The 13,607-nt window shown below is 38.0% G+C and overlaps 1 protein-coding gene across 1 annotated transcript; it reads left to right on the top strand.

Annotated features, from left to right (window-relative positions):
- The first annotated feature begins 5,646 nt into the window (after nucleotides 1–5,646).
- Nucleotides 5,647–12,773, top strand: LOC117298773. The gene is made up of 4 exons (XM_033782106.1): nucleotides 5,647–5,730; nucleotides 7,583–7,748; nucleotides 8,905–9,035; nucleotides 10,288–12,773. The coding sequence occupies exons 1-4, from the start codon at nucleotides 5,652–5,654 to the stop codon at nucleotides 10,710–10,712; spliced, it is 801 nt and encodes a 266-aa protein (XP_033637997.1). The 5' UTR covers nucleotides 5,647–5,651; the 3' UTR covers nucleotides 10,713–12,773.
- The last annotated feature ends 834 nt before the right edge of the window (nucleotides 12,774–13,607 follow it).

Here is a 13,607-nt window from a genome sequence, read left to right as displayed (position 1 = left end):
CCTACTGATCGTTATTTGTTGCTCAGGTGCAGTACAAATTTACTGTTAGTTCGGAAAATTGAAATATAGCTTAATCGAGGTTATTTGATTTTGTTTAAAAGAATGTACATGTCTACATTGTTTATTCGAGCTAATGTGCCCTTTGTCCTTTGCAAATAGGGTTAGTTGGCATAATAGATAAGAGTAAATAAATTGTTCCAAACGAGATAAGAAACGATCCCGTTGATCAAAAAATAAAACGATTAATTCAAGGATGTTTTTCGTTATTTCTCCAAAATATAGTTCCTCATTTCTTGTCATCAATATTCCTTCCGAAATCACTTCATCTGAAACTCCAACCACTTTTAAAGAAGGAAGGTTTTAAATTCTGAAACAGAACTCATAACGTACAACGCCTCTTAAAAACGAAGAACGTTGGAATACGTTCACATAAAGTTAGTTCTGGAACTTATACTATTACTATAGCATTACACACGTTGGTACTTTGGATTACGTAATGTGATGTCCCGTTTAAAAACATTCTAATTACATTAATATTAATACTGCATTCTTCTTGATTTGGGATTTTTCCATTATCGTCTTGCTGCATGGATTACAAAGAATCGTTTGGCCCCGTTTATATACTGAAAAACAGCATTCTTAATAATACAATCTTCGGACTGAATCTTTACATCTGTCCCTGCTGCTTTTATTTGTTCATATTATGTAAGAGTTATAAATATTCTTATCGCAGTCCTCCAAAAAGATAGCGTTGTATATTTCGTAACAGACGCAGGGTAATCACAACGGGTTGGACCAGTCAACACAATTAAAGTACAATTAAATGTAATTTGTGATATAATGGGGGTTGGACAAGACTGGAGTTTACTTTAGCTGTTTTCTTCAAACTCTCTTCCATATCGTAACTAGATGAAAGATGTACAATTGAAAACACGTTGTTGAATATTCGCTACCTTATGGAGACAACAAACAACACCAAAAGGGAAACAAAAGGTCTCCCACATCAGCGTTGTTAAAAATAATGGGGTGCTCCACAAATTATTTGTGTCGACATCAGTGCACATCTTTGGAGCAAAAGAAATGACAAAATGTCTCCTCATGGATGTGAACAAATCCTTAAGTATCCGAGATCGTATGTACCACCAAAACATTTCCCCCAAGATTTGATACAAAGTAAAGCTGTGTCAATATTAAAACAGTGTCTCACACAGTAAATAGCATATGCTTAGAGTAAACATGTCGACACTAAAATAGTTAAATAGTTACCTCACTTTTTTGAAAGGTTGTATCAACTTTTTTAATCACGAAATTATATTTAACTTTAATGTGAGATACCATATCAAGGGTATATATCACACCACAACCTAACAGACCTGTTTTGTATATAATTGAAAATCATGAAAACCTTATACACCTCAAGATTACAATGCCAGTAATTGAGTTATTCGATTCGGAACCAAAAAGATACATTCTACCAAATGGAACGAACAATTACATAATATCAAGTTTATATCACACCACAACCTAACATGCCTTTTTAATAAAACTATAATCGCTTTTTAATAAAACTATAATCGTTTTGTATATAATTGAAAATCATGAAAACCTTATACACCTCAAGATTACAATGCCAGTAATTGAATTATTCGATTCGGAACCAAAAAGATACATTCTACCAAATGGAACGAACAATTATATAATATCAAGTTTATATCACACCACAACCTAACAGGCCTTTTTAATAAAACTATAATCGCTTTTTAATAAAACTATAATCGTTTTGTATATAATTGAAAATCATGAAAACCTTATACACCTCAAGATTACAATGCCAGTAATTGAATTATTCGATTCGGAACAAAAAAGATACATTCTACCAAATGGAACGCACAATATTGTCTTTTTGTAAATTGTCATAATAATTTTAGGAGTAATAGTTCATTTTGTATAATGATCCTGTACTTGTAATAAATGTGTAATCAATTTATTGTAACAAACACAGTGAAAGCCGTGTAACGTAGAGGTAAACCATGCCAATGGACCAACTTGTTTAATTCTGGAAAAAAATCGAATCTGTTTAAAATACTTATTGGGATGTCGGATGTTGGTTGCGTCGAACTAGTATGACACAGTCTACAACTTTTAAAATATAAAGGCAGTGGACACTATTGGTGTACTCAAAATAATGGTTAGCATAAATCCTTTCTTGGTGACGAGTAATGGGGAGAGGTTGATGGTATAAAACATTGTGAGAAACGGCTCCCTCCGAAGTGCCATAGTTTTCGAGAAAGAAGAAATTTTCCACAAATTTGATTTAGAGACCTCAGATTTAGAACTTGATGTCTCGAAATCAACCATCTAAACGCACACACCTTCGTGTGACAAGGGTGTTTTTTTCTTTCACTATTATCTCGCTACTTCGATGACCGATTGAGCTCAAATTTTCACAGGTTTGTTATTTTATGCATATGTTGAGATACACCAACTGTGAAGGCTAGTCTTTCACAATTACCAATAGTGCCCAGTGTCTTTAACAGAAGTCTTCGAGAAAGAGTGTTTTGTTTCGGTGCCGTATAAGTTTAATAAAGCCAGCTGATCACTTACTGCCTGAAACAATTTTAAGGATACCTCTAACAAATACAAGGATATTATTTCTTGTGGTATTGATTTGATAACCTTCTGTTAATTAGTGTTACCATCAGTTGTGTAATTTCATTCCACTTTCTTTTCATGGTCTATGAAGGCTGAATTTTAATCATACATTTTGTTTGGACTATAAAATGCATTTGTACTGCATTTGGACTTTTCTATTAATTTTAGAGTGCTGCTATAATTGTGTTGTATCAATACACTATTTTGTTAAAGAGAAAAAATAAAACAATAGAAAATATCTTCAATTTAGAACTTTGTTTGTTCCCAGCATTCCTTTGTCTGTGTATATAGAGAGCCCGTTGTAAAGTCATTGTACTCGCAATGAACTTATAGATTGACCTTATGGTCAATTGCTACGAAATAATTGCGTGCGAACAACAGGATTTACTCAAGTCTTAGTTCTGTAAACATTGTGTCAAAACAACCTGAGCTAAAGATTTTTTTTTTTTTATAACCCAGAGTGCAAGTCTGTAGTTTCACACACCTTCGTGTATTTTCCTTTGACACAAAACCAGACGCGGTAAATGGAGGAACAATAGAATAATTAATTTTGTTCTCAAATTGTTTGGACTTTACCGGGGGCAAATTTCAGTGACGTTCTATTGGTTTTGGAATAAATTAACACCCCCCCCCCCCCCCCCATCGACCCCTTTGTCGTCATGTCCTCGTGGTAAACATGTCGACACACTCATTATGTATCCTTGGGAAAAGGTTGGATTGTGGGGTCACCCGTTTTATTTTGCCAGAAGTTTGAAAGGTATATGAATTTTACGCGGCCAACACTCAGTACAGAGCACAGTCACAAACAAGGTCAATACGAAACTTGTGTGTGATCAATAGGCAGGCGCACGCGGTTGTACGTTTCTAAAATAAGTTTTGATTGGCCAAGAAAAAGTCATCGTCAAAGTGCCGGTGGTTAATGTTGACCAATCGCAATGAGTTTTGGAAAAGTATTAGGCAAGGCTTGGGAATTTTGTATACTGCGCGAACGGAACATTTCGTCGCAATGGTTGCTGAGTTATGAGAGAACACGCAGTATGATTGTGTCACTTTCCAGACACATTTTTTAACTTTGCGCGCAGGAGTATGGGCCAGGGAAAACGGTTTTTCTTTTATACTTTGACGAAATGCCGGGGACAAATACATTTTAAAAAACAAACAATATATGAGAGAATAGTATACAAATCAAACTGTCTGAAGGAGAACGAACGAAAATGATAGCATAAGTGGTTGATCTGTTATGATTTTTTGTCGTTTTGCGCTCGCGCGCTGTGTGTGTGGTCGAGCAGTTCGTTAAGTTCCTCACGGGAATTCATATAAGTTTCGTAATAAGAGAGAAGTTTTCCCAAAATGTTGTCATCAACACAGCACGTTATCAGCAGCCAACACCCACGAGGTCAAATGCATAGACAATATAAATGGTGACGTCACATGTGTACACTAAAGGGCCATTAGCCTTGGTCCAATTTCATGGAGCTGCTTTTTAAGCAAAACATTTGCTCAAGCACGAAAATCGCTTGCTGATTTTACACATACTGGCCAAAATTTCATGCCATATACATTGCTTGTGGCTTGTATTTAGCTGTGAGTGGGGTCTGGCCGCTGGGCTCAATTTCATTGAGCTGGTAAGCACATACATTTGCTTAGCATGAAATTTTTGCCTTGATAAAAACTGCATTACCGACCAAATTTCCACGTGATTTTCAGGAAGCAAACAACAGCAGAAGACCAGTAATGCCAGTTACAAGCAACATGCAAAAAATAGAAATTTGGTTGATAATCCAGTTTTTATCAAGGAAGAAATTTCATGCTAAGCAAATTGTGTTGCTTATATGCAGCTCCATGAAATTGGGCCCTGATCTCCTGCAGGCAAGATTTGTACATATAGCCCAAACGGCACTATTTTTTGAGTTTTTGTTAAATATGCCTACAACTATTTATATAAAGAAAAGAGCACATCTCAAAACTTTCAGCTGATGCGCTTACCTGAAAATGGTGACACAAACTTTCACACACTACTGCAGTATAAGATTAATTGCCTGACATAAAGACCGTAGAATGTACAAGGTCACAGTTTTTTCTAAACAAAGGTTACTGATTATTCGCCCACCCATGTACTACACATGGTACTACACCGCCCTCTCCATTGCTCGTTATCCTCTCATATCACAAGGATCGGGTCAAGTTAGTGAGTCGATTTGACCGGAATGCCTAAAATTACCGATCAACTTATATTCTGGTCAAAGGTCAAGTAAGTTCAGTGACCTTTTGTGCAAATAATTTCCTTCTGATCCATAACTATGAGGAGATCGGCAATTACCTAAGTGCCTAGAGAGGTGTAGGAAGGTACGGCAGTAAAACATAAGATCTGGAACAAAACAGATTCGATAATGCGATAGGCGACACTAGTTTTGTTGTAATTATTATTTGCCGGTAGAGGGCGCGCTAACCTCTTCCCAGGTTGTACCGTTTATTGCTCCATGCTCCATGGTTTCAAGATATATTTTTTTGACAACTACTGAACGCTTCTTTTATTTCCAATTGGAAGGTTCGTTTATCCCATTTATTCATATATCCATGGTTATCCGTTACCATTCTTTGCATACCCTTCCTCCGTGCTTCAATTCAAGTATAACCTTGTTTTTTCAAGATCCTCCTGTTATTCTACGAATCATGCATCGCCACAATCGGCGAGGGAAATAAATACCTGTTGTTTAGCGCCTTCTAGACCCCCCAAAAACGACCCAAAAAACAGGAGCGTTTCGAAGCCCACCCCCCCCCCCCCCTCACGCCCCTCACACACCCATAAAGCGAACTTTTACTTAGCCACACCTGTCGACTATGAATCATTGGTGATTTATCAGGTGTCCCTTGTTTCTTTACGCATTGCTCTCTGCTGCATCAAGAAGCTCACTGATGCGTATCAAACTGGTGTACGTCCGATCGCATTCATAACCCCCATCGTGCCGCGTACCAGCTCCTCACATACAGTTTTCAAAATGGCATCCCACAGTGTTTACTCGTTGTACACCAGCGCAAGAATTTCTCTTATCTTTCTCGCGATCTCCATCCGCAGTGGTAAGTTTGAACCCATCTTGTATTCTTGACTCCGTGATCAATATGTACCTGGAGAATTTATAGGTGTTTTGGTTGCTCCGTTTTGGTTGACACGATCGGAGTATTTTCGCTGTTTCGCAAACCGGAAGACGAAAAGCGAAAGTCATTGCAGTAATGACAGCGTCCTCTCTTTGATGACAACAGTGACCGGTTAATACTTATCGTTTTTGTGGTAAAAAACGGCACTCTCTAATATTTGCTACATGAAAGTGAAAATGAGTACACCTGTAGTGTTATAGTTATCTAGGATAGGACTTAGTTATGACATGTCGGGAGGATGGCGAGTTCTGATCATCGAAATATAAATAGAGTACACCTGTATGCACCACCCTCTATGGTCTGATGTCCTGCACAGTTGTATTGCCAACGTTCATTTATATAACACGTATAGCACTTTTTTCTTCAGGCCCTTTTTGTTAGCCTGGAGTAACTTGTATTCCTACTGCTTGAGCACCAATCAACCACCCTTAGCTCTTTACGTCCAAACGTGTGGAATCTGCTGAATAAACCAACGTAAACGTAAACGTAGATAGAGGACTATATGTACATTGTAAGTACATTGTACATCTCTATCCCACCATGGAGGAACGAATATTGAATGGACGATGGTTTGTGAGGATCCGTCCTCTGACTCCTTCCTCCTCTGACCATAGAGTAAGGACTGCTAACCCTTTCTCTGCTGCTGTGGTCAGAGAAATGGGCCCAATGTCATAGTGCTGCTAAGCACACAAATTTGCTTAGCTGGAAATTTCTTCCTTGATAAAAACAGGATTACCACAACCATAACAAAATTCATTTTGTTGCATATAGCTTGTTACTTGTATTCACCTGTTGTTTGTTTTTTCTCAAAACCACGTGGACATTTGGTTGGTAATTCTGTTTCTATCGAGGCCAACATTTCATGCTAAGCAAATTTTTGTGCTTAACAGCGCTATGAAATTGGCACATGATGAGTTGCGATCACCATCAGGCAGGACTGAAGGGTAACGATATCACAACTTGTTGAAATATTATACGAAATTGTGTTTATAATAACAATCTATATTCTTAGGATATGAGTGTGTTTTATTTGGTAGAATACAAGAATTCTGGAACGATGTCAAATGTTTCTCAGATTTACCTTGCAGCATCCGCCACTCTAGCTCACTAGCAGTCTTCAAGAAATCTCTCAAAACCCACTTGTTCAACTGATTTGTTTGCTTATTTTGTTTATTCTATGCTTTTTGTTAATTTGTGTGTACAGCGCTGTGGTACTTTCCCCTGTTAGTTAGAGCGCTTTATAAATACCTAGTGCGATTATTATTTTTATAGCAAATACTATGTGTATTATACTTACAAAGATGTAGGCATATCTTAAAGTGTTATGGGCCTAACATGTGCATTAAAAAAACAATTGTTGGCAGGAATTAATGAGATTGAACAAGTTGTTTCAGAACACCCATGTTTCACTAACTTAGTATAGAAACCAATCTCTGAGATTTCTTAGAACAGGTTATTTTGCGGACAACTGTAATATTTCAAAGAGAGGTGAAAGAAAGAGAGGCGGTCTCCCTGTTTGCACCAACGTTTTTCTAGATTCAAATGAACACACAAAATAATGATGAATAAAAAAATGTTATTGAACTTCACACATCGGTTTTTTCCTTCTCCGGTGTTGAAATATAAAATATTGCTCACCAACTATGTATAACAACGTAGGTGGCCTAAGCCCTTTCACACTTCATTGTCCTACTTCTCTATCCAGTAACAACAAGCAAGGGTGTACAATTTCATTTTTGTTGTAATCCAATATCATGGAATTTTTACTCCTCAGCATTGGCCGAGTTCTGCTTCACGGATCAACAAGGCGACTCCATCCCCGGGTTCGAGTGTCCCGGGGAAACCGACGATTTCGAGGATTATAAATGCTGTGGATCGTCAGTCGACTACTTTTGCTGTAATTTTGAAGAGTATAACTATTATCGGAGAGATTGGTGGAGGTAAAGCAACGAAGAGGCATGGGTCGATTTCACAGAGAGTTGAGAGGTGTAGTCCTTGGAGTTATTAAAAACTTCATGCATAGTCCTAAATTATAACTCGTTCCAACTCGAGATATGACTAGTCTTAACTCTTTGTGAAATCCACCCGCCTAACTTAGGACTTGTTTTAAGATATATTAAAAACTTGAGGCTGTCCTTATTTAGGACGAACAAATATTAACTCGAGAAAAGACTATTCTTAACTCTTTGTGAAATCCACCCCCCCCCCCCTATTTAGGACTTGTTTTAGTAGACATTAAAAACTTAAGGCTAGTCCTAAGTAAGGACAAGTAACTAGTCAAGTAACTAGTCCTAACTCGAGATAGGACTAGTCTTAACTTTGTGTGAAATCCACCCTCTCCTAACTTAGGACTTGTTTTAGGAGCTATTAAAAACTAAAGGTTACGTGAGGAGGCTACCGTGTATGAAATTTATTTGAATAAGTTTAGCTTATGTTTCTCCAATCGTCAGTCCAACAACTTTGCACACAAAAATGTGTAATTCATTTGGTCGTACACCTCACTACCTCCATGCAATAATGAAGCTGAATGGCAGCAACTTACAAGTCACACTCTAAACGAAACGAAAAGTAAAAGCCATACTGTGGTAGAAGACATTTAAAACACTTTGTTCCAATAGGTAAAAATGGTCATAAACCAAATTAAAGGCAGTGACACTATTGGTAATTACTCAAAATAAATTTTAGTATCAAAAATAATTGTAAAAAACATTGTGAGAAACGGCACTCACCAAAGTAACGTAGTATTCGAGAAAGAAGTAATCTTCCACGAACTTGATTTCGAGACCTCAGATTTAGATTTTGAGGTCTCGAAATCAAGCATCTGAAAGCAAATAACTTCGTGTGACAAGGGAGTTTTTCTTTCATTATTCTCTCGCAACTTCGATGACCAATTGAGCTCAATTTTTCACAGGTTTTTTATTTTTTGCATATAATTACCAATTGTGTCCAGTGTCTTTAACTGAAAGTGCTTCTTGTCGACGTATCAAGTGATAATTTTGCCTTTCCCTGGACGGCCTCTGCTTGTTATATATTATTGTATCGTCCATGGAATAAAAGTTGAAACAATTGTCATTTTGCATGATGTCATTGTTTCAGTGCTGGTAAAATCATCGGTGTTGTGCTTGGTGCAATCTGTGGGGCAGTCCTTTTCATCATCGTGGTTGTGATCATCTGTTGCTGTTACGTCAGAGACTTAAAGAAAACACGCAATCAACAGGCAGCAAATGGCAAGTGTCTTCTTATTTATTTGTTAGATAATTAAAAGTTCTTTAAAAGTTCAACAACCATTCATTCCATATTTCTTGTATTTCCCCATGTACCACTAAAAGGGTTAAATTTAAGAATGTTAACTCCTTTTGTTATAATTCAGGTTGTCTAGACATCGTACCTGCTTAGAATTGTTGACTGCCTTTTGTTCAGCGCCCTGGGAATGTCAACTTGACGAAGGCGCTATTTAGATTTTGGTTTTATTATTATATTATAATTATGGAGGCGTTCTCTTATATTGTATTGTTTGTTATTGTGTCATCAAGTTTGTTTATTTTGTAGAATATTTATTTGATAAATTTGTGTATGTTTTTTACATCACTTTTATACAATATAAGGCTTATTTGAGCCTTTGGGCTTCCTTTAGTTTTTGATTGTCTTTTGTAAATTGTCTAGTTCTTGTTAAACTGGGGGCAAACCTGTGTGTGTTCAGGATCGTTCTGCCGATGATGCCTTGTAAGGGCACAATCAGGCATCCGTTTTTTGTTTTATAATTGTCTCTTTCTGGTGTAGAGCCTGAATTAATAAATACATTTATTGTGATGAGGATCGTTCAACTGATGCTGCCTCACGATGTGGCATAGTTGGGGCAATCTTCATGCCTTTTTGGCTATACTCACATTTTTATAATAATGTTTCCCACAAAGAATAGGCCTACAAAACAAACAATTTGAGAGTTTTTGAGACGAAAGTGGGCGTTGCACTCACCATCCTGTTTCTATTGTTCTCGGTGATATGAACCAGTGAGCGGGACACCCCGCTTCGTCCTAAAAGTTTCTCATTAAATGAAACGGCAATAAATCAAAAATATATGGATGTAAATCGACTCATGGTGATGTGTACCTGTATACCAAGTTATCCAGGGGTCGATTTCACAAAGATAATTCTATTTTAGGACTAGGACTCTTTGAGATTTTTTTTTTTTTTACTTAGGGCTGATCATTAGTTAGGACGAGTAACGAGATAAGCCTCGTCTTAACTCCTTGTGAAATCCACCCCAGTACCTTTACGTTAAACATACTTCAGTGATCATAACAACTGGAGTGAACATGTTAAAGTGTCGATGAAGGAACCCGCTTTGTGTATAGCGAGGACTATACATCTACATTTTGTACATGTACATCGGTGGTCATTTTGCCTTTACAGTCGTTGATGATGTTTGATTTTTTTACGATTAATTGTTTCATTTTGTGCCTTCTCCTCATATATCAGGCCCGCAACAAATGACCCAAGTCACTGCAACAACCCAACAGACCACTCAGCACCAACAAGTGGACGCCCAACAGCAGCGAATGATCGCGCGTCGGAAACAACTTTTATATGAACACGTTCAGGGTTATCCAGATCTAGGTCAGCAGCAGCAGCAGCCCGAACCGAATCAAGACTACCTACGACAGGGTAGTAGTCTCCATGCCAGTGCGAACCCCCTGCACTACCCGCAATCAGACACCGGCCGTGCACCCCAAGTGCAGGCCCATCAACCGGCCGCCGTGGTTAGAGCAACGCCACCGGTTTACCATCAGCACCAGAAACCCATGTCACCTCCTCCTTCGTATTTTTCTCATCAATTGCCCCCTGCTGCTGGCGCCTACGGCGCTCCCGAGGTAGCACCACCACCTCCGCCAAGCTTCAACTAAATTTGGACAAACTCTTATTATAGATTTAGCTTAAAGATCACAAGGCTGACCAAGTACTTCAATTTTATATCTACCAATAGAAACAATAGAAACAATGTTTGACTATGAATGGTACAGATAAAAAACTCACTCTTCACCACGATGTAACAAATTCCACCAGTCAGAACGTGTCTTTTAAATCAGGTAGGAACATGTTTTCTTGGTATCATCTTGGTCATAAATAGCATTGACATGAGAAGGAGCTTTTGCTGACTTCGTACCATTTTTGGAGGAGTGCCGATGTGGCGGAAGATTCTGCCCTCGGAGATTCTTTCTCTGGTGGCGAACTGTGTATAAAATTATTCTGATAGCGCCCTCTTTTGAATCCTCCTCGACTAAAAGTGTCTGTCGGTCTATTTCCTGCCTCCGTGGTTTCAGCATCCTTTCCCACGTTTTGAATGTCGCCCTCTATATTTAGAAGAAAATGCACGATGTGATGATTTCGTTCCCATCTGCATCAATACATCCACAAGAAGAGCCCACCAACCCATCCCTGGGTACGTTCGTTTAGCTTCCCTGGGTCGACCCGGTACGTTCGAATAGCTTTGACGTCATTCTTAGCTCTTGTCAGGGGCTCACCCGAGTGAGCCCACGGGGGTCGACCCAGGGAAGCTAATCAAACGCACCCACTATATCAGTCTTGGACGAGACCAGTGGGGCACAGCAGATTCCATACAGTGTGACAATCTGTCGTTGAGGTCGAGTTACAACAAAATAAATATAAGTAAATCAAGAAATTTGTAGGAACCATTTCTAAAAGAGAGTTTAACTCACCCCCATCTCTGCTCTATCTTTCAAATCACCATGGTCACATTTTTTCGAAGCGTGGCTTTTTTATTAAGTTCAGAGTACTAGAGGAATGCGTGGAAGTGACACTGAAAGTTGCGAATCGCCACACTACGGACGCCACCAAGTGACAGGTTTTGGCAACGAAACACTGTCTCGGTGCATTCCATGTCACTTTTCGATTCTATGGCTTCGGCTCCAGATCATTGGCTAGAGATCATTGCCCCAGATTCGGCTTAGGCTAGCTGGGCCCCAGTTGTTTTGACAATAATTGCGCATGCTTTGCGTACGTGCTCAGGGCTTCAGACGAGAGAACAGAGCCTGAAGCCGAATCCAAAGCCGAAGCCGTGGATTCGAAAAGGCCTCTGGACGGTTGTCCTATATTCAATGCGACTTTACACTTCACCTTGTTTTCATCTGAAATAACTTCTTTATCGGACTGACTTTAATGCATGACGATTTAAATCACAAATGAACCATGAAGGAGGTTAGTGCACAAGTCGGTGTGAATTATTCATGAAATTGAAATTGCAAAAGTGACTAACTTTGATTAATACAATTGAAGCATCGTCTTCAAGAAGAATGTTTTTTTTTCACGAAGTCTAGGCTACTTGTTCTCATTATTGTTTTAATTACATTATTTCGTTTTGTTTAGTTCGTGTTTATTTATTTATGTTCAGACAGCACTGTATACGCAATAGATGATTTTGAACAAAGCATGTAATTCTTTTTAATCCTAAAATGTTCATGATATTTTACAAGGTGTTGGAGTCAATCTGAATAGTTTTGCTGGGAATTCATGCCATACTGATGTGGGTTCATGTAGCCCTTGCGTTTACTTATCTACTGGTATTTTGACAAACACAATTATTTTATCAAGATTTAATTTGCCGTATATTTTATGAAAATGTTGTTTTATATCTCGAGTTGGGCAACGACGAGAGCTGATTTTCAATGTCTGTTTTTCTAGATTGATGAAGCAACGTTTCCGTTACCCAAACAGTCATGGTTCAGTGGTAAACACATCTGACGCACAATATTATGGTAATTTCGAAAGCGTCACAGGCATTGAATTTAGAATAGTAAAATATACCAAAGATGATGAGAAAAAGAGGTTAGAATATTATATTTTAACATTTGTAATCGCAAGATTGTAATTGCTTTGTGTAAAATTCAACTATTCTTATTCCAATTTCTAACATTCAAATTAAACTTAAACGGCGTTTTAAAAATTAATCTTTCCACCGTTTTGTTTACTTTTTTAATCATAATTGAACACTTCTATAATTGAATCTGTCAGAATATTTCATAACTTTATAATGGGCGAACTTGGTATTTTAACTGAGTTAGTTGAACCGGCTGATCGTTTGCCTCAGAGGTGATTTTGTTTTTTTTAAATACGAAACAAATTGTTGAAGTGAAACTGGCACTACTAAATTAATAAGTTGTGGGTTCGAGTTCCAAAGTTGAGATTTTGTTTTACAATTCAATTCATGAATTTCAAATAGGTCCAAGATCTTTCAAAAGGGTTGGGTCATTTGCAGTTGTTTCTTACAGGCAGTGGACACTATTTGTAAATACTCAAAATAATTAATAAAACCTTACTTGGTAACGAGTAATGGCGAGAGGCTGATAGTATAAAACAGTATGGGAAACGGCTCCCTCTGGAGTTATGTAGTTTTCGAGATGAAAGTAATTGTCCATGACTTTGATTTCGAGACCCCGGTTTAGAATTTGAGGTCTTGAAATCAAGCACTGAAAGCACACAACTGCGTGTGACAAGGGTGTTTTTTCTTTCATCATTTTCTCGCAACTTCAATTACCAATTTAGCTCAAACTTTCACTGGTTTGTTATTATATGCATATTATGTTGAGATACACCAAGTGAGAAGACTGGTCTTTGACAATTACCAATAGTGTCCACTGTCTTTAAAGTGCACATCCCAACAACTCGATCAATGCACTTTGTTCGTTAGACCATGGGTCCAACTCTCTCAGGGAGCATACAGCATCAACCTGCTTAAATTAGCTCTATAGGGTTAATTTTACACAGCTCTGTCTCCCCCCTCC

This window comes from Asterias rubens, chromosome 1, assembly GCF_902459465.1.
Source record: "Asterias rubens chromosome 1, eAstRub1.3, whole genome shotgun sequence".
Classification (NCBI taxonomy): domain Eukaryota; kingdom Metazoa; phylum Echinodermata; class Asteroidea; order Forcipulatida; family Asteriidae; genus Asterias; species Asterias rubens.
Note: the sequence above shows the minus strand (reverse complement) of the source record. Positions and strands in the feature narration are given on the sequence as shown.

Coding starts and splice junctions, on each gene's coding strand:
- LOC117298773 (XM_033782106.1), top strand. CDS start 5,652: ATGGCATCCCACAGTGTTTACTCGTTGTACACCAGCGCAAGAATTTCT. Junction 7,749..8,904: donor TATCGGAGAGATTGGTGGAG/GTAAAGCAACGA, acceptor TCATTGTTTCAG/TGCTGGTAAAATCATCGGTG. Junction 9,036..10,287: donor CAATCAACAGGCAGCAAATG/GCAAGTGTCTTC, acceptor CTCATATATCAG/GCCCGCAACAAATGACCCAA.